At 38.4% G+C, this 21,240-nt stretch overlaps 1 protein-coding gene across 1 annotated transcript in view; it reads left to right on the top strand.

The window, feature by feature from the left end:
* Window positions 1–21,240, top strand: part of STK31 (serine/threonine kinase 31) — an 81,154-nt gene that overhangs the window by 23,772 nt on the left and 36,142 nt on the right. The window contains exons 11-14 of the mRNA XM_040259770.1: window positions 13,713–13,892; window positions 15,418–15,534; window positions 16,509–16,628; window positions 20,760–20,891. Coding sequence (XP_040115704.1) covers window positions 13,713–13,892; window positions 15,418–15,534; window positions 16,509–16,628; window positions 20,760–20,891 — 549 coding nt within the window. The remainder of the gene's footprint in view (window positions 1–13,712; window positions 13,893–15,417; window positions 15,535–16,508; window positions 16,629–20,759; window positions 20,892–21,240) is intronic.

The following is a 21,240-nucleotide window of genomic DNA, read 5'->3' as shown; positions in this document are numbered from 1 at the left end:
TGTCAGAGTTGAGGAGAGGGATTTTGATCCGTGAGTAATAATGGCTTCTAAGATCTTTAGATAGAGTACAGTAGCTCATAAGATATTGTGGAACCTTCAGTTCAGTTCAGTTTAGTCGCTCAGTCGTGTCCGACTCTTTGCGACCCCATGAATCGCAGCACGCCAGGCCTCCCTGTCCATCACCAACTCCCGGAGTTCACTCAGACTCACGTCCATCGAGTCAGTGATGGCATCCAGCCATCTCATCCTCTGTCATCCCCTTCTCCTCCTGCCTGCAATCCCTCCCAGCATCAGAGTCTTTTCCAATGAGTCAACTCTTCCCATGAGGTGGCCAAAGTACTGAAGTTTCAGCTTTAGCATCATTCCTTCCAAAGAAATCCCAGGGTTGATCTCCTACAGAATGGACTGGTTGCATCTCCTTGCAGTCCAAGGGACTCTCAAGAGTCTTCTCCAAAACCACAGTTCAGAAGCATCAGTTCTTCGGTGCTCAGCCTTCTTCACAGTCCAACTCTCACATCCATACATGACCACGGGAAAAACCATAGCCTTGATTAGACGGACCTTAGTCGGCAAAGTAATGTCTCTGCTTTTGAATATTCTGTGTAGGTTGCTCATGACTTTTCTTCCAAGGAGTAAGTGTCTTTTAATTTCATGGCTGCAGTCACCATCTGCAGTGACTTTGGAGCCCAAAAAAATAAAGTCTGACACTGTTTCCACTGTTTCCCCATCTATTTCCCATGAAGTGATGGGACCAGATGCCATGATCTTGGTTTTCTGAATGTTGAGCTTTAAGCCAACTTTTTCACTCTCCTCTTTTACATTCATCAAGAGGCTTTTTAGCTCCTCTTCACTTTCTGCCACAAGGTAGTGTCATCTGCATATCTGAGGTTATTGATATTTCTCCCGGCAAACTTGATTCCAGCTTGTGTTTCTTCCATTCCAGCGTTTCTCAGGATGTACTCTGCATATAAGTTAAATAAGCCGGGTGACAATATACAGCCTTGACATACTCCTTTTCCTATTTGAAACCTGTCTGTTGTTCCATGCCCAGTTCTAACTGTTGCTTCCTAGCCTGCATACAGATTTCTTAAGAGGCAGGTCAAGTGGTCTGGTATTCCCATCTCTTTCAGAATTTTCCACAGTTTATTGTGATCCACACAGTCAAAGGCTTTGGCATAGTCAATAAAGCAGAAATAGATGTTTTTCTGGAACTCTCTTGCTTTTTCCATGATCTAGCAGATGTTGGCAATTTGATCTCTGGTTCCTCTGCCGTTTCTAAAACCAGCTAGAACATCAGGAAGTTCACGGTTCACATACTGCTGAAGCCTGGCTAGGAGAATTTTGAGCATTACTGTACTAGCATGTGAGATGAGGGCAATTGTGCGGTAGTTTTGAGCATTTATGGCATTGCGTTTCTTTGGGATTAGAATGAAAACTGACCTTTTCCAGTCCTGTGAACACTGCTGAGTTTTCCAAATTTGCTGGCATATTGAGTGCAGCACTTTCACTGCCTCATGTTTCAGTATTTGAAACAGCTCAACTGGAATTCTATCACCTCCACTAGCTTTGTTCATAGTGATGCTTTCTAAGGCCCACTTGACTTCACATTCCAGGATGTCTGGCTCTACATGAGTGATCACACCATTGTGATTATCTTGGTCGTGAAGCTCTTTTTTTGTACAGTTCTTCTGTGTATTCTTGCCACCTCTTCTTAATATCTTCTGCTTCTGTTAGGTCCATACCATTTCTATCCTTTATCGAGCCCATCTTTGCAGGAAATGTTCCCTTGTTATCTCTAATTTTCTTGAAGAGATCTCTAGTCTTTCCCATTCTGTTCCTTTCCTCTATTTCTTTGCATTGATTGCTGAAGAAGGCTTTCTTATCTCTTCTTGCTATTCTTTGGAACTCTGCATTCAGATGCTTATATCTTTCCTTTTCTCCTTTGCTTTTCACTTCTCTTCTTTTCACAGCTATTTGTAAGGCCTCCCCAGACAGCCGTTTTGCTTTTTTGCATTTCTTTACCATGGGGATGGTCTTGATCCCTGCCTCCTGTACAATGTCATGAACCTCATTCCATAGTTCATCCGGCACTCTATCAGATCTAGGCCCTTAAATCTATTTCTCAGTTCCACTGTATAATCATAAGGGATTTCATTTAGGTCATACCTGAATGGTCTAGCGGTTTTCCCTGCTTTCTTCAATTTAAGTCTGAATTTGGTAATAAGGAGTTCATGATCTGAGCCACAGTCAGCCCCTGATCTTGTTTTTGTTGACTGTATAGAGCTTCTCCATCTTTTGCTGCAGAGAATATAATCAATCTGATTTTGGTGTTGACCATCTGGTGATGTCCATGTGTACAATCTTCTCTTGTGTTGTTGGAAGAGGGTGTTTGCTATGACCAGTGCGTTTTCTTGGCAAAACTCTTTTAGTCTTTGCCCTGCTTCATTCCGCATTCCAAGGCCAAATTTGCCTGTTACTCCAGGTGTTTCTTGACTTCCTACTTTTGCATTCCAGTCCCCTTAATGAAAAGGACATCTTTTTTGGGTGTTAGTTTTAAAAGGTCTTGTAGGTCTTCACAGAACCATTCAACTTCAGCTTCTTCAGCGTTACTGGTTGGGGCATAGACTTGGATTACTGTGATATTGAATGGTTTGTCTTGGAAACGAACAGAGATCATTCTGTCATTTTTGAGATTGCATCCAAGCACTGCATTTCGGACTCTCTTGTTGACCATGATGGCTACTCCATTTCTTCTGAGGGATTCCTGCCCGCAGTAGTAGATATAATGGTCATCTGAGTTAAATTCACCCATTCCAGTCCATTTTAGTTCGCTGATTCCTAGATTGTTGACGTTCACTCTTGCCATCTCCTCTTTGACCACTTGAACATCAGGGAGTTCACGGTTTCACGTACTGCTGAAGCCTGGTTTGGAGAATTTTGAGCATTACTTCACTAGCGTGTGAGATGAGTGCAATTGTGCAGTAGTTTGAGCATTCTTTGGCAGTGTCTTTCTTTGGGATTGGAATGAAAAATGACCTTTTCCAGTCCTGTGACCACTGCTGAGTTTTCCAAAGTGCAGCACTTTCACAGCATCATCTTTCAGGATTTGAAATAGCTCAACTGGAATTCCATCATCTCCACTAGCTTTGTTCGTAGTGATGCTTTTCAAGGCCCACTTGACTTCACATTCCAGGATGTCTGGCTTTAGATGAGTGATCACACCATTGTGATTATCTGGGTCGTGAAGATCTTTTTTGTACAGTTCTTCCGTGTATTCTTGCCACCTCTTCTTAATATCTTCTGCTTCTGTTAGGTCCATTCCATTTCTGTTCTTTATCGAGCCCATCTTTGCATGAAATGTTCCCTTGGTATCTCTAATTTTCTTGAAGAGCTCTCTAGTCTTTCCCATTCTGTTCTTTTCCTCTATTTCTTTGCACTGATCACTGAAGGCTTTCTTATCTCTTCTTGCTATTCTTTGGAACTCTGCATTCAGATGCTTATATCTTTCCTTTTCTCCTTTGTTTTTCATCTCTCTTCTCTTCACAGCTATTTGTAAGGCCTCCCCAACAGCCATTTTGCTTTTTTGCATTTCTTTTACATGGGGATGGTCTTGATTCCTGTCTCCTGTACAATGTCACGAACCTCATTCCATAGTTCATCCGGCACTCTATCTATCAGATCTAGGCCCTTAAATCTATTTCTCACTTCCACTGTATAATCATAAGGGATTTGATTTAGGTCATACCTGAATGGTCTAGCGGTTTTCCCTATTGTCTTCAATTTGAGTCTGAATTTGGTAATAAGGAGTTCATGATCTGAGCCACAGTCTTGTTTTTCTTGACTGTATAGAGCTTCTCCATCTTTGGCTGCAAAGAATATAATCAATCTGATTTTGGTGTTGACCATCTGGTGATGTCCGTGTATAGAGTCTTCTCTTGTGTTGTTGGAAGAGGGTGTTTGCTATGACCAGTGCATTTTCTTGGCAAAAGTCTATTAGTCTTTGCCCTGCTTCATTCTGCATTCCAAGGCCAAATTTGCCTGTTACTCCAGGTGTTTCTTGACTTCCTACTTTTGCATTTCAGTCCCCTATAATGAAAAGGACACCTTTTGGGGATGTTAGTTCTAAAAGGTCTTATAGGTCTTCACAGAACCGTTCAACTTCAGCTTCTTCAGTGTTACTGGTTGGGGCACAGACTTTGATTACTGTGATATTGAATGGTTTGCCTTGGAAACGAACAGAGATCATTCTGTCATTTTTAAGACTGCATCAAAGTACTGCATTTTGGACTCTTTTGTTGACCATGATGGCTACTCCATTTCTTCTGAGGGATTCCTGCCCACAGTAGTAGATATAATGGTCATTGGAGTTAAATTCACCCATTCCAGTCCATTTTAGTTCGCTGATTCCTAGAATGTCGACGTTCACCCTTGCCATCTCGTCTGACCACTTTCAATTTCCCTTGATTCATGGACCTGACATTCCAGGTTCCTATGCAATGCTGCTCTTTACAGCATCAGACCTTGCTTCTGTCACCAGTCACATCCACAGCTGGGTATTGTTTTTGCTTTGGCTCCATCCCTTCATTCTTTCTGGAGTTATTTCTCCACTGACCTCCAGTAGCATATTGGGCACCTACTGACCTGGGGAGTACCTCTTTCAGTATCCTACAATTTTGCCTTTTTATTCTGTTCATGGGGTTCTCAAGGCAAGAATACTGAAGTGGTTTGCCATTCCCTTCTCCAGTGGACCACATTCTGTCAGACCTCTCCACCATGACCTCCCCATCTTGGGTTGCCCCGTGGGCATGGCTGAATTTCATTGAGTTAGACAAGGCTGTGATCCTAGTGTGATTAGATTGACTAGTTTTCTGTGAGTATGGTTTCAGTGTGTCAGCCCTCTGATGCCCTCTTGCAACACCTACCATCTTACTTGGGTTTCTCTTACCTTGGGCGTGGGGTATCTCTTCACGGCTGCTCCAGCAAAGCACAGCCGCTGCTCCTTATCTTCAGTCAAATCCTACCATCTCAGAAATGACTAATTTAGAATGAATGAGCATGACAGTGTTATCATTCCACCTATTAGCATAGTATTTGTTTCTGCTTATTGGGATCTTTTATATCTTTTAATGTTGTTTAAAATTTTTCTCTTAAGTCCTCATGCATTTTCTTGATTTAACTCCAAGATGTTTACACTTTTGGTTCCTTTTGTGAATGCTATCTTACTTTCACTTCCCTTGTTCTTTTGATGGTATAGAGGGATACTAATGATTTTTATATATTGATGTTTTTCTGGCAACTCTGCTGAACTCTTTTTTAGTTTTTGTCAGTTGATACTCTTTGAACTTTCTATGTGATAATATCATTTGAACAGAATAACCCTCTTCTACTCCTACATTTTATGTATCTTTGAATTTTTACTGCTTTTGACAGTATCTTTAATACCAAGCTGAATACTAGCTGTCTTGTTTTGGACTGTAGGGAGGGGGTAAGCTTGCTGGAAAATTGGATAAAAGGTTATTAAGGGACATCCGAGCACTTGTGTCTTTCTGTCCACCTGGTTGAAGATGTTGTTGTTCAGTCACTCAGTCATGTCTGACTGCGACCTCATGGACTGCAGCATGCCAGGCTTCCCTTTCCTTCACTGTCTGCTGGAGTTTGCTCAAACTCATGTCCATTAGGTCAGTGATGCCATCCAGCCATCTCATCCTCTGTCATCCCCTTCTTCTCCTACCTTCAGTCTTTCCTAGCCATCAGGGTCTTTTCCAATGAGTTGTCTCTTTGCATCAGGTGGCCAAAATATTGGAGTTTCAGCTTCAGCATCAGTCCTTCCAATGAATATTCAGGACCCATTTCTTTTAGGATTGACTGCTTTGCTTTCCTTGCTGTCCAAGGAAGACTCAATTTCAAGATTTGAGTCTTCTCCAGCACCACAGCACCACAGTTCGAAGGCATCAGTTCTTCAGTGCTCAGCCTTTTTTATTGTCCAGCTCTCATATATGAACATTACTACTGAAAAAACCATAGTTTTGACTATATGAACCTGACCTTTGTTGTCAAAGTAATGTCTCTGCTATTTAATATGCTGTCTAGGTTTTTCATAGGTTTTCTTCCAAGGAGCAAGCATCTTTTAATTGCATGACTACAGTCACCATCTGTAGTGATTTTGGAGCCCAAGAAAATAAAGTTTGTCACTGTTTCCATTGTATCTCCATCTGTTTGCCATGCATAAAGTGATGGGACTGGATGCCATGATCTTAGATTTTTGAAATTTAGTTTTAAGCTAGCTTTTTTACTTCTTTCTTTCACCTTCATCAAGAGGCTCTTTAATTCTTCTTTGCTTTCTGCCCTGAGGATGGTATCATCTGCATATGTGAGGTTACTGGTATTTCTCCCAGCAGTCTTGATTCCAGTTTGTGCTTCATCCAGCCCAGCATTTCTCATGATGTACTCTGCATATAACTTAAATAAGCAAAGTGCCAATAAACAGCCTTGATGTACTCCTTTCCCAATTTGGAACAGTTCCATATCCTGTTCTATTGCTTCTTGACCTCCTGCATACATGTTTCCCAGGAGGCAGGTAAGGTGATCTGGTATTCCTATCTCTTTAAGATAATTTTTCATAGTTTATTGTGATCTGCACAGTCAAAGGCTTTAGCTTAGTCAGTGAAGCAGAAATAGATGATTTTCTGGAATTCTCTAGCTTTTTATATAATCCAGCAGATGTTGGCAATTTGATTAATATGTAGTTTTCCTGTTATTATGTATGGTTCAGGAACCATTGGAGCCATTATTTGAAACATTTTCTTAAACAGAATTGAATAAATAGTATAGGTTATTCCAGAATGGTGAAATAAGATTTGCATAGAAAAGGACAGTGATGTAAGAATGCACCTGTCTAATGTTTGTGACTGTGAAGGGTCCTAGGCATAACCCGCAAGGACTGTCAAACCCCCATTCCATAATGTGAACTATACCTCGTGCCTCTCTAGGTGGGGGGAACAGTTAGCATTCTTGCGGAATGTGTCTGGGTGCAGTGAAGGCCAGTCCTTTGAGGGAATGAGCAACCATTCTGTGCCTGGGAAGACATCTGGTGCTGTGGAGGACCATTGCTTGAGACTCTACCAGCCAATTGGAGTGGAATTTGCACCCTAGTTCAGTTGGCTATCCTTTTCACCCTGGCATTTCGACACTCGGATCCACCTCTTAAGCAGACTAACCATAGAGCCAAAAGGAACACTCTTGCCCCGAGTGGGTCATTTGATCCCTATATATTTATTCTATTGGGGTCCCTAGAGGTATTCCTAATAAATCCAAGGCTAGAAACCAAATAGCAGCAGGGTTCGAGTCAGTATTATTCTGGTGATCCACCATTAATAAAAATGTTGATTGGATAAACTATATTTACTATAACCAACAGAGGTTTGTTAACTATACCAGAGATGCTCTAAGGGGAATAGCAAAACAGATGCTACCAGCAAAATGGCATGGGGAAAATTGACTGGCCTTAGACATTCTGGAGAGGGCAATGGCACCCTGCTCCAGTACTCTTGCCTGGAAAATCCCATGGATGGAGGAGCCTGGTGGGCTGCAGTCCATGGGGTCGAGCGACTTCACTTTCACTTTTCACTTTCATGCATTGGAGAAGGAAATGGCACCCCACTCCAGTGTTCTTGCCTGGAGAATTCCAGGGATGGGGGAGCCTGGTGGGCTGCCGTCTATGGGGTCACACAGAGTCAGACACGACTGAAGCGACTTAGCAGCAGCAACAGTGCAGCTTTACTCTGTAATGGTTTATTTCTTTTCATTAACTGTTACAGAGTTAAAGGATCGGCAACCAAGATCATTTTAAAACTCTTTTCTTTTTAAAATTTAATCTTAAAAGACTTTTTGCCAAAACTGGTTTGTTTCCCTTTCTACTCTTCCCTTTTGTCACCAGATTATTCTTAAATTTCTCTTTATTTTGCTAAAAAATAGTTAGATTTTTATTTATTTTCTTCAAGTATTTAAGTAATATACTTTTATAATGAAGGTCAAAGAAGTGAAATGTCACGATATTTTATTTCATTAGCATTTATTGGGGCTTCTTTTGTGGCCTACAATACATGGTTAATGTTTCATGACTGTTTTTATAAATTCAAAAAGAAAATATATTCTAGGATTTTTGTGTGCAGTTTCTGATCTACAGCTTAAGCTGTGATCTGAAGCTTTAATCTTCTGTATCTTTGCTTAGTTTTTTATCTGATCGTTTTGTAAGTTTTGAGATTTTTTATATTTTCTAGTTAATATATATTCTAGTTTTCTTTAACTTTTCAAAATATTTCAGAGCTTATTGTTAAGTGTTAATGAATTAATGATTGTTATCTATTTTAAACTATGTGTTTTTAAACTATTAGGTAATAATAGTTTTCCCTTAAGGTGTTTTGGGATAAAATTTTATTTTTGTTTCCTTTTAAAATTTTTATCCTACTTGTTTTTCTGGTTAATACTTGCATTATATATAGTTTCTTTTTTTTTTCCATTTATTTTATATGTCTCTCTTAGACAACACTTCAGTGGATCATTTTTTTAAAAGGATCAAACATTTAAATCTGCCTTTTAATGAATGGGTAACTTAATTGATTTATATGTAATTACTATTTTATTAGAACTTATTTCTGTGACTACTTTTGTGTTTCTGTTTATCATGATTTTTTTTTTCCCCTCCTTTTCTACCCTCTTCCCTGTATACCTTAGAACATTCTCCCTTGCCTCTGGTGGGTCTTATCTGTCTGTATCTCTTTCCCAAATACCAGCTAACCAAACAATCACAATTGCTGTCTATGATTTTACTCAGAGACTGTTACAGATATCGTATATGAAAACTCAAGTAAGAAACTTTGTAGAGTTGAGTTATTTTCTGACTCTTCATAAATTGTTGGATATCTTTTGGTTTACTCTGTATTTTAGAGTACTTTCTCTGAGAGTCCTTTCAAGCAGAGATTGAGCGGTTGACTTTGTAAGGTATTAAATGTCTCAGGATATCATATTTAAACAACTCAAATATTTAAGCCGCTGATTACATTTAAACTCTTTTCAACAGTTATTTAATGAGCTGTAAAATATCTTAGATGCAAAGGCTATTTCCTCTTAAGACTTTTGAAAATAATAATCCATTGTTTTCTTATTTCTGTAGTTGTTGATGAGTGTCATTTTTGTCCTAATCAATAGTCACTAATTGATTCTTTGCTGTATTCTGCCATTTAACCAAATCATTGTGTTCTTTATTTCAAAAATTATTTCTTCATGCTTAATAATTTCAGTTGTTTATTATTTATAATTACTTGGTTTTACTTTATGTTTCCAACGTGCTTTCTATTTTTGAGAAGATTTGTTATACTTATTTTGAGTTCTTCCTATTATCTGGGCCATTGATTTTGCTTCCTTTTTATAAGGTGGCTTCAGTTCAATTTGGTCGCTCAGTTGTGTCCAACTCTGTGATCCCATGAATCACAGCATGCCAGGTGTCCCTGTCCATCACCAACTCCCAGAGTTCACTCAAACTAATGTCCATGGAGTCAGTGAGGCCATCCAACCATCTCATCCTCTGTCATCCCCTTCTTCTCCTATCCCCAATCACCCCCAGCATCAATGTCTTTTCCAATGAGTTAACTCTTCGCATGAGATGGCCAAAGTATTGGAGTTTCAGCTTTAGCATCAGTCCTTCCAATGAACACCCAGGACTGATCTCCTTTAGAATGGCTTGGTAGATCTCCTTGCAGTCCAAGGGACTCTCGAGAGTCTTTTCCAACACCACAGTTCAAAAGCATCAATTCTGCACTCAGCTTTCTCTATAGTCCAAATCTCACATCCACACATGACCACTGGAAAAACCATAGTCTTAACTAGACAGACTTCTGTTGGCAAAGTAATGTGCTCTGCATTTTAATATGCTATCTAGATTGGTCATAACTTTCCTTCCAAGGAATAAGCGTCTTTTAATTTCATGGCTGCAGTCACCATCTGCAGTGATTTTGGAGCCCAAAAACATAAAATCTGACACTGTTTCCACTGTTAACCTATCTATTTGCCATGAAGTGATGAGACCAGATGCCATGATCTTCGTTGTCTGAATGTTGAGCTTTAACCCAGCCTTTTCACTCTCCTCTTTCACTTTCATCAAGAAGCTTTTTAGTTCCATTTCACCATCTGCCATAAGGGTGGTGTCATCTGCATATCTGAGTCCTTATTGACAAATACAAACTTAAATTGAAGAAAGTAGGGAAAACCACTAGACCATTCAGATATGACCTAAATCAAATCCTTTATGATTATACAGTGGGAATGAGAAATAGATTTAAGGAACTAGATCTGATAGACAGAGTGCCTGATGAACTATGGACAGAGGTTCGTGACATTGTACAGGAGACAGGGATCAAGACCATCTCCATGGAAAAGAAATGCAAAAAAGCAAAATGGCTATCTGGGGAGGCCTTACAATAGCTGTGAAAAGAAAAGAAGCGAAAAGCAAAGGAGAAAGGGAAAGATATAAGCATCTGAATGCAGAGTTCCAAAGAATAGCAAGGAGAGATAAGAAAGCCTTCCTCGTCGATCAGTGCAAAGAAATACAGGAAAAGAACAGAATGGGAAAGACTAGAAATCTCTTCATAAAAATTAGAGATATGAAGGGAACATTTCATGCAAAAATGGGCTCAATAAAGGACAGAAATGGTATGGACCTAACAGAAGCAGAAGATATTAAGAAGTGGTGGCAAGAATACACAGAACTGTACAAAAAAGAGCTTCACGATCCAGATAATCAAAATGGTGTGATCACTCATCTAGAGCCAGACATCCTGGAATGTGAAGTCAAGTGGGCCTTAGAAAGCATCACAATGAACAAAGCTAGTGGAGGTGATAGAATTCCAGTTGAGCTATTTCAAATCCTGAAAGATGATGTTGTGAAAGTGCTGCACCCAGTATGCCAGCAATTTGGAAAACTCAGCAGTGTTCACAGGACTGGAAAAGGTCAGTTTTCATTCCAATCCCAAAGAAAGGCAATGCCAAAGAATGCTCAGACTACTGCACAATTGCGCTCATCTCACATGCTAGTACAGTAATGCTCAAAATTCTCCAAGCCAGGCTTCAGCAGTACGTGAACTGTGAACTTCCTGATGTTCTAGCTGGTTTTCGAAAAGGCAGAGGAACCAGAGATCAAATTGCCAACATCCGCTAGATCATGGAATAAGCAAGAAGTTTCCAGAAAAACATCTATTTCTGCTTTATTGACTATTGCAAAGCCTTTGACTGTGTGGATCACAAGAAACTGGAAAATTCTGAAAGAGATGGGAATACCAGACCACCTGACCTGCCTCTTGAGAAACCTGTATGCAGGCCAGGAAGCAACAGTTAGAACTGGACATGGAACAACAGACAGGTTTCAAATAGGAAAAGGAGTACCTCAAGGCTGTATATTGTCACCCTGCTTATTTAACTGTTATACAGAGTACATCATGAGAAATGCTGGGTTGGAGGAAGCACAAGCTGGAATCAAGATTGCCGGGAGAAATATCAATAAGATGGCTTAGTTTGTTATATTTTTTTCAGAGTGCTTGTATTACTGCCACATTTCATGCTCCCCTGTACTTCTCCTCAGGACTGCATATGCTCTTGAAGAATTATCACCTATCTTGGTGTGCTGTTACGTGTGTATGTGTTAGTGTGGAAGAGGGACCTTGGGAAGAGTGAAAGCTTGGAGCATACCTTTTGAGACTTCAGGTGGATTTAGGGAATAGGATAGGCTTGCTTCTCAGAACTTAGAGGGTTGCAGTCTTGTCAGGGAATTCCTTAATTTTAAGGAATCCTATACGTTGTTTTCTGTTTCCCAAGGGCCCTCTGTTCCTTATCAGTTCCTGGAAAACAGGAACGAGCAGAGCTGCACGCAGCTCTCAGGACTGAGGTCATGAGGCAGAACACGCACATGGATTCCTTTCAGTAACCTTTTACTTTTCTGTAAAACTCCTTAGTCGTGTTCCTATTTCCAATACACGGATTGTCTTCTGGCCCTGTGACGATTGTTACTCCCCTAGTTACTGTTGTTATGCGTCTGGGTTTCGGTGTTTTTTACTTAACCTTATTTTTTACCTAAAGCTTCCTTGTATTACAATATATAAGCACACGCTGCCCTGAATAAAGCACCCTTATTCCACTAGAGACTTGGGTCCCCTGCATCCTTCTTTTCTTGGCCTTCTTTTCGTCGACTCCTGTCCCCAGGTTCTGGTCTGTCAAGACCATAACACAGTCTTGGCTCAACTACTTCCTATTGGCTTCTGTTCTAGATAATCTTACTCTTCAGAGGCCCTCTCAGTCCCTCTCCCTCAGCCTTTCCTCTTTTCCAGGGGCTGCTCCCCATTAGGTGTAAATGGTACTGGGTATTCAAGGGAAGGGGAAGAATGCTTGGCCGAGTCTTCTGTCCTGGTTGTCAGTTTTTGCTTCCTCTAGTTTTCCGTACTGTACTTATGTAAACCCACTGCCTCTTGCTTGTGCTGCTGCTTTCTTGCCCAGTGTGAGGAAGGGAGAAGAACATACGAAGAAAAGTCTTTTTTCCCAAGATGATTCTTTGCTCTGTACAGGCTGTCTCCTACTTGCAGTGATTGTATTCATTCAGTGCTAAATACTAGCCATCTCCTTTCTTTCCAAGGGTTTTTCAGTTTTGTGATAAAAATTTCTGGGATCTATTAAGTTTTCCTCGTCTCTGTGATGTTTCTCGGGTCTTAGTCCTGGAGGGAGCCATCAAGCTATCTTGTCTCTTCTAGTCCTTTCTAAAAATGCTTTTAAATGTATATTCTTGTTCAGTAGCTCAGTCATGTCCAACTCTGTGACCCTATGGACTGCAGCATGCCAGTCTTCCTTGTCCTTCACTATTTCCCAGAGTTGGCTCAATTCATGTCCATTGAGTCGATACTGCCATCCAATCACTTCATACTCTGTGGCCCCCTTCTCCTCCTGCCTTCAATCTTTCTCAGCATCAGGGTCATTTCCAGTGAGTTGGCCCTTGTTAGGTGGCCAGAGTATTGGAGCTTCGGCTTGAGCATCACTCCTTCCAGTGAATGTTCAGGATTGATTTCCTTTAGGATTGACTGGTTTGATCTCTTTGTATCCAAAGAATACTCAAGAGTCTTCTCCAACACTATAGTTTGAAAGAATCAATTCTTCAGTGCTCAGCCTTTTTTATTGTCCAGCTCTCACATCCATACATGACTACTGGGAAGATCAAAACTGTATGGACCTTTGTTGTCTAAGTGATGTCTCTGTTTTTTAATATGCTGTCTAGATATATATGCTTAATGTCTTTCCTTAATTGGAATTATTTATACAATTTGTTGTGTTTATTTTTACTTAGCAGTAGCCCTTAGAAACTTCCATGTCAGGACAAAATAGATTCTTATGTAACGTCAGAGAAAAGAGGATACTTTCTACTTAATTAAAAGCCTAAGACTATAAAGCTGTCTGTTTATAAACTTAATTCATTTAATGAACTTTTACTATTATAATCCAAATAAATTACCTTCTAGGTAGTTTTATGCTTTTATGTCTAGATATTCAAAGTTTTATTTATAAACTTCTCCAAGATAGAGATTCAATATATCATTTCACTGTCTCTCAGATTCTAATATGGTGCTTTACTCTTAATATAAAGTTAATTAACTTTAATAAACAGAAGTATCTCTCTGCAGGATTTGTCAGCCTCTTTAGAAGCAGTATATGGACAGGCCAAAGAAGGAATTAACTCTGAAGAAATACTGGAAAAATTTAATGACTGGAGGTGTAATAAAAGAGAGGAGTTCACCAGTGTTAGAAGTGAAACAGAGACTTGTATACAACGTCTTGTAGCATGGTTCCAGAATACTTTAAAGGTAACAGGAGTTCTGTTGCCTGGTGATGTTGTAGCATAAACCAGGGAATATATATTTTTTAATTTTCCACATGTAATTTACTTCTTTCTGAGAGCAAGGGAGGGAGGGGGAGAGAGAGAAAAAAAAGAATGAAAATGCTGGGATAGTAGAGTGAGGGATTTACCTATTTACATTCTCTGTTTAGGACATATATGAAAACAGCTTCAGTCAAGCTACAGGTGTAAGATAATATCTGGAGTTTATTACAAGTGAATTGTTTATTTTACAGCTATAGTGTAGAGATAATGGTATGTGCTTTAGAAGATAGAGCTTTCCTCCTTTTGGTTTCTTTTTTAGAAAGATATATGTGTTTTAACATTAGTTGGCTAACTAGTCATCATTAAAGTGTTTGGCCATGTTTAAGTCATTCAGGTTTTACTTATCTTAAATATCTTAAAGATATCTAAAATGGCAAATATTAGTCTTGGTTATTAAATATTAGAAAAGATATAATTTTTTAGTTCTTATTTATTATTGTGAAAACACTACATAATTTTCTAGAAGGCTTTGAGACATGTGGTTTGTATAATGTACTCAGAACCCTAACTGAATTTTTGCCCAATTTTGTTACTGATTTTCTGTTCTTCTGTCTGCTTTGCAACCTCCTGATCAAGGACAAAAAACATCTTTGGTATCATTTATCTCTCTATGTGATTGGTTTCCATATATGCATTTCTAGCTTTGTTTTGGGGGAAAAAAAAAAACTTTTGATCTCCAGCTACCTGTAGAATTCTTCTTTTTTGATGCTTTCTTATGGATACGTTAACATAACAAAGTTATTTCTTTGTCTTCGTTTCAGAATCATCCTCTGTTTAGGTTGTCTGTTATCTTTCATTTCCATTGCTATTTCCCAAATCTAGACCTCCATAATCACAAATCTGAACCTCTGAAATCAGAATTACTGCTTATGACCTTTATGTTTTATATTATAATTTGGACCCATGATTTTATTCTATTTTATACCTTATTATAAAGTCTGTTTCCTAATGAGATGAAAACTATCAGAGTTTAATTTTTAACTTTTATTCTTTAGATTCCTCAATTCTAGTGAGTCATCATTATATATCAGGTATAATCATACCCATTCCTTTGTATAAAGGCTGGTTTTGTCTACCTACCATCTGTCCAGTTTGAACTTGCCACCTGAGCAGTCAAGGTTCTTTACCAGTTAGACAGTCTCTTTTATTATTCCCTCAAATCATCTTGGTCTTGTCCCTGTTTTTTTCTCATACTTTGCCTCTGTATTGTCCTCTCATCTCTCTTAACCACTAATTACTTTAACAAAATCTGTATTTTCTTTAAGTGTGCAAGGTGTGTGTACCTTTTCCCATGCATAATGTTTTTGAAGGTAGTACTTTATATTTCTTATGTTTATTTTGCCCACATTATGCAATACATAGGCTAATGCTCTGCTCCAAGTATAAGAATACAATACTAATTGAAATAATTAAATGAGATACTTCATGTTTTTATTTTTACAAATGAGGCCTTTGATCTGTCTGTGGAAGAATCACTGATTTCTGCTGACACAATTGATAATATTGATGAAATCCTAGACAATACTGAGTCAGGTGTCTGCAAGGAGCTGGAGATATCTCTGATTGTGAGTACTGGTATTCCTTAAAGCAGAGTGTTTTGTTGTTTTTTTTAACCAGGTAGACTTAGCTTTTGTTTTAAAAAAGCCTGTCTGAAATACTAATACTGCCAAGTTCTAATCCAAACACAATGAGAAGTCTTATTCTTCCACAGGGTGATATTTTCATTTTAGTAGGATATTTCACATCAAGAAAAAAAAAATCTAATGTTTAATTCTAGGAAAACAACTCTTAGATTAATCTGATTCTATCAGATTTCAATAGCACTTAAGTCTGTCATACTCAGTAACCATAAGATAAGACTCTTCAGAGTTTATAAAAACTTGAAATAAAATCTGAGAGACCTTTTGGAAGTGAATACACAAGATTGATTAGTAGCTGTATATATTGTATATATTCTCTATTACTGTATAAAGCTAAAAATTAGTATATTTTGTAATGTTAATACTGCTCACTGGGACTCCTAATCAGCTTTTTAGGTTGCTCACTAAACTGGTTATGTTCTTTATTTTGGTTATGTTCTTTATTTTGCTTGTTTCTCTTTTCCCTTTGTAATTTTATACAGACTGACATTTAAAAAACTGCATACGCGTTACTGTATTTCCCCACTGTCAACTGTGTCAAGTTGTCCTTATTTAGATGGTTTGTTAGGCTTGATTTTAGACGTGGTTGTTAATAAAAATAGTGTTGAAGTTCTATATATTATTTAGTTTTTATGTCTAGCGTAGTAGTATTCCTGATTTCCTTTAATGCTCTAGTTTAGACAGCTTTAGGAATAATAGTGTTATGGAAATAAAATTTCCCATGTGAACATCTTTGACATAAGTTTCACTTCTCCCTAGAAAAAGATCTATGTTTAAGAAATATTTTGAAATATACAAATTTGTTAAAGATATCATTTTGAATTTTGTCCAGTTTTATCAAAAGTTTTAATTATTTTGTACTCCTTTAAATATAATTCTGTTTGTGTAATTTCATTTAGGAACAAGGTGATGCAGACAAGGACATCATTTTAAAAACATGTAGTCAAGTACTTCAAAAGATCCATTCAGAGGAAAGCCTTATTGCCACAGTACAATCCAAGTACAAGGACAGTGTTGAGGTTGGAGTATGCTTTATATTATTGGTCTTATATACAGATGCTTTGAAATTTTTAATACTTAAACTTTTCTTAAGTAGTTAACACCCAGTGTGTAGATAAATTATTTACTATTTCTGGAAAAATATTATAGCCATTGTTAGCTGGTATATAATTAAACTCACCCTATAGTGGCAATAGCAATTTTACTGATAAAATACATGGAGTTTTTTTTTTTTAACCTTTGGTTTTTATTATGCTCGCCAAAACATAACTTTCATCTTTTTCTTTCTGCCTATACAAGTTTATAGTGGAAAACTTGCTATATACAGAAAGATAAGGAGGAGAAATAAAAACTGATTGTATTCCCCTTAGCGTAAGAGATATTCAGTGCTAGATTTCAGAGTATTTCCTTTTTGAATGGTAAATTATTTGTTTAGTTCAGTTGCTCAGTCGTGACTGACTCCTTGCGACCCCATGAATAACAGCATCCCAGGCCTCCCTCTCCATCACCAACTCCTGGAATTCACTCAAACTCATGTGCTTTGAGTCGGTGATGCCATCCAGCCATCTCATCCTTTGTCGTCCCCTTCTCCTCCTGCTTTCAATCCTTCCCAGCATCAGGGTCTTTTCCAATGAGTCAACTCTTCACATGAGGTGGCCAAAGTTTGGAGTTTCAGCTTCAGCATCAGTCCTTCCATTGAACACCTAGGACTGATCTCCTTTAGGATAGACTGATTGGATCTCCTTGCAGTCCAAGGGACTCTCAAGAGTCTTCTCCAACACTACAGTTCAAAAGCATCAATTCTTCGGCACTCAGCTTTCTTCACAGTACAACTCTCAAATCCATACATAACCACTGGAAAAACCATAGTCTTGACTAGACAGACCTTTGTTGGCAAAGTAATATCTCTGCTTTTCAATATGCTGTCTAGGTTGGTCATAACTTTTCTTCCAAGGAGTAAGCATCTTTTAATTTCATGGCTGCAATCACCATCTGCAGTGATTCGGGAGCCCCAAAAAATAAAGTCTGACACTGTTTCCACTGTTTCCCCATCTATTTCCCATGAAGTGATTTGACCAGATGCCATGATCTTAGTTTTCTGAACGTTGGGCTTTAAGCCAACTTTTTCACTCTCTTTCACTTCCATCAAGAGGCTTTTTAGTTCCTCTTCCCTTTCTGCCATAAGGGTGGTGTCATCTGCATATCTGAGGTTATAGATATTTCTCCCGGCAATCTTGATTCCAGCTTGTGCTTCTTCCAGCCCAGCGTTTCTCATGATGTACTCTGCATATAAGTTAAATAAGCAGGGTGACAATATACAGCCTCAACGTACTCCTTTTCCTGTTGGAATCAGTCTGTTGTTCCATGTCCAGTTCTAACTGTTGCTTCTTGACCTGTATATAGGTTTCTCAAGAGGCGGGTCATGTGGTCTGGTATTCCCATCTCTTTCAGAATTTTCCACAGTTTCTTGTGATCCACACAGTCAAAGGCTTTGGCATAGTCAATAAAGCAGAAATAGATGTTTTTCTGGAACTCTCTTGCTTTTTCCATGATCTAGCGGATGTTGGCAATTTGATCTCTCGTTCCTCTGCCTTTTTGAAAACCAGCTTGAACATCTGGAAGTTCACGGTTCACGTATTGCTGAAGCCTGGCTTGGAGAATTTTGAGCATTACTTTACTAACGTGTGAGATGAGTGCAATTGTGCGGTAGTTTGAGCATTCTTTGGCATTGCCTTTCTTTGGGATTGGAATGAAAACAGACCTTTTCCAGTCCTGTGGCCACTGCTGAGTTTTCCAAATTTGCTGGCATATTGAGTGCAGCACTTTCACAGCATCATCTTCCAGGATTTGAAATAGCTCAACTGGAATTCTATCACCTCCACTAGCTTTGTTCATAGTGATGCTTTCTAAGGCCCACTTGACTTCACATTCCAGGATGTCTGCCTCTAGGTGAGTGATCACACCATCATGATTATCTGGGTCATGAAGCTTTTTTTTGTACAGTTCTTCTGTGTATTCTTGCCACCTCTTCTTAATATCTTCTGCTTCTGTTAGGTCCATACCATTTCTGTCCTTTATTGAGCCCATCTTTGCATGAAATGTTCCCTTGGTATCTCTCATTTTCTTGAAGAGATCTCTAATCTTTCCCATTCTGTTGTTTTCCTCTATTTCTTTGCACTGATCGCTGAGGAAGGCTTTCTTATCTCTCCTTGCTATTCTTTGGAACTCTGCATTCAGATGCTTTTATCTTTCCTTTTCTCCTTTGCTTTTCGCTTCTCTTCTTTTCACAGCTATTTGTAGGCCTCTTCAAACAGCCATTTTGCTTTTTTGCATTTCTTTTCCATGGAGATGGTCTTGATCCCTGTCTCCTGTACAATGTCACAAACCTCTGTCCATAGTTCATTTGGCACTCTGTCTATCAGATCTAGTCCCCTAAATCTATTTTTCACTTCCACTGTATAATCATAAGGGATTTGATTTAGGTCATACCTGAATGGTCTAGTGGTTTTCCCCACTTTCTTCTATTTAATTCTGAATTTGCCATTAAGGAGTTCATGATCTGAGCTACAGTCAGCTCCCGGTCTTGTTTTTGCTGACTGTATAGAGCTTCTTCATCTTTGGCTGCAAAGAATATAATCAATCTGATTTCAGTATTCACCATCTGGTGATGTCCATGTGTAGAGTCTTCAAAATTGTATTGTTGGAAGAGGGTGTTTGCTATGACCAGAGCGTTCTCTTGGCAAAACTGTATTAGCCTTTGCCCTGCTTCATTCCATATTCCAAGGCCAAATTTGCCTGTTACTCCAGGTGTTTTTTGACTTCCTACTTTTGCATTCCAGTCCCCTATAATGAAAAGGACATCTTTTTGGGGTGTTAGTTCTAAAAGGTCTTGTAGGGCTTCATAGAACTGTTTAACTTCAGCTTCTTCAGTGTTACTGGTTGGGGCATAGGCTTGGATAACTGTGGTACTGGAATGGTTTGCCTTGGAAATGAACAGAGATCATTCGGTAGTTTTTGAGATTGCATCCAAGTACTGCATTTCAGACTCTTTTGTTGACCATGACGGCTACTCCATTTCTTCTAAGGGATTCCTGCCCACAGTAGTAGATACTATGGTCATCTGAGTTAAATTCACCCATTCCAGTCCATTTTAGTTTGCTGATTGCTAGAATGTCGACATTCACTCTTGTCATCTCCTCTTTGACCACTTCCAGTTTGCCTTGATTCATGGACGTGACATTCCAGGTTTCTATGTGATATTGCTCTTTACAGCATCGGACCTTGCTTCTATCACCAGTCGCATCCACAACTGGGTATTGTTTCTGCTTTGGCTCCATCCCTTCATTCTTTCTGGAGTTATTTCTCCACTGATCTCCAGTAGCATATTGGGCATCTACCGACCCAGGGAGTTCCCCTTGCAGTATCCTGTCATTTTGCCTTTTCATACTGTCCATGGGGTTCTCAAGGCATTTATAGTATATATGTACATATGAATATTATGTGTATTGCATCATTTTGTAAACTGTTTTGAAAATGTGTTTGTCATTTAATGGTTTTTGTTGAACATTTTCCCATATGATTAATAATTCTTCTATACTGTGATTGTGAGTGAATAAAACATCATCTCTTGCATAGATATATGATGTTATTTAACCTTTCATCTGTGTTAGATATTAAGTTTACTTCCATTTTTTTTACCATGAAACTGTATGTAGTTTTTGTACATAGTCTTGTGTATTTCCTCAAGTAGATTCCTAAAAATTGTTACTTAGTCAAAAGGAATGAATATTCTTGAAACTTGATATATATTTTCAAACTACTTTTGGAAAAGATAAATTCAGTTTACATCCTCACTGGAAATTCCCTTTTGCATTTTCTGTAGTGAAGTGTGTCTCACTGTGTGTCCAGCTTGAAATACTTTTTACCTTTTCTCCTTTGACTGCTAGAATGATATTCTTCTAAATAGATATACAGAAATTCAAGAAGTCAGTGCGTAAAATTGTCTTGTTGAAAACTGTAGAATTTTTTATTTCAATCTGAGCTCAGTAAATATTAGTTGAATCTTAATAGAGAGAGTGGTCCGAAGGTGACTGTTGAATGAATATTGCTATTTGTGTGTTGAAAATATAACAACTCTTTCTCTCACTTAGTTTAAGAAACAGATTATTGAATGTTTAAATGAGAGCCCCAGCGTGGATCACTTGCTCTCCATTAAAAAGACACTGAAAAGCTTAAAGGCTCGACTGAGATGGAAATTGGTTGAAAAGAATAATTTGGAAGAAGTAAGAAAACAGTTGGTTCTTAATGAACTCTGTGTGTACCTAATTTTACTTGGGGTCTGCTTCTTAAATACACTCTTTAAAATTATTCACTTTTTGTTTTATATATTTTATCACTTTTTCCCTCTGTAAGTTACTATGTTAATAATGTAAAACATTTTCCTATGTCATGAAATGTTTTCTAAAAATGTTTTACGTGGTTGCCTTGGTTGTTAGTAACATAAATGTTTTTGAATAATTTAAAAAACTTTACTGGGACTGTTGCAATGTCTATTAAAAACAAGCCTTTACATGCTGAGAGGTGACAGGGTGCTCCCCCAAAGGTAGAATTTTGTTATAAAGATCAGGATGT

Source organism: Oryx dammah, unplaced genomic scaffold (genome assembly GCF_014754425.2).
Source record: "Oryx dammah isolate SB20612 unplaced genomic scaffold, SCBI_Odam_1.1 HiC_scaffold_18, whole genome shotgun sequence".
Lineage (NCBI taxonomy): Eukaryota > Metazoa > Chordata > Mammalia > Artiodactyla > Bovidae > Oryx > Oryx dammah.
Note: the sequence above shows the minus strand (reverse complement) of the source record. Positions and strands in the feature narration are given on the sequence as shown.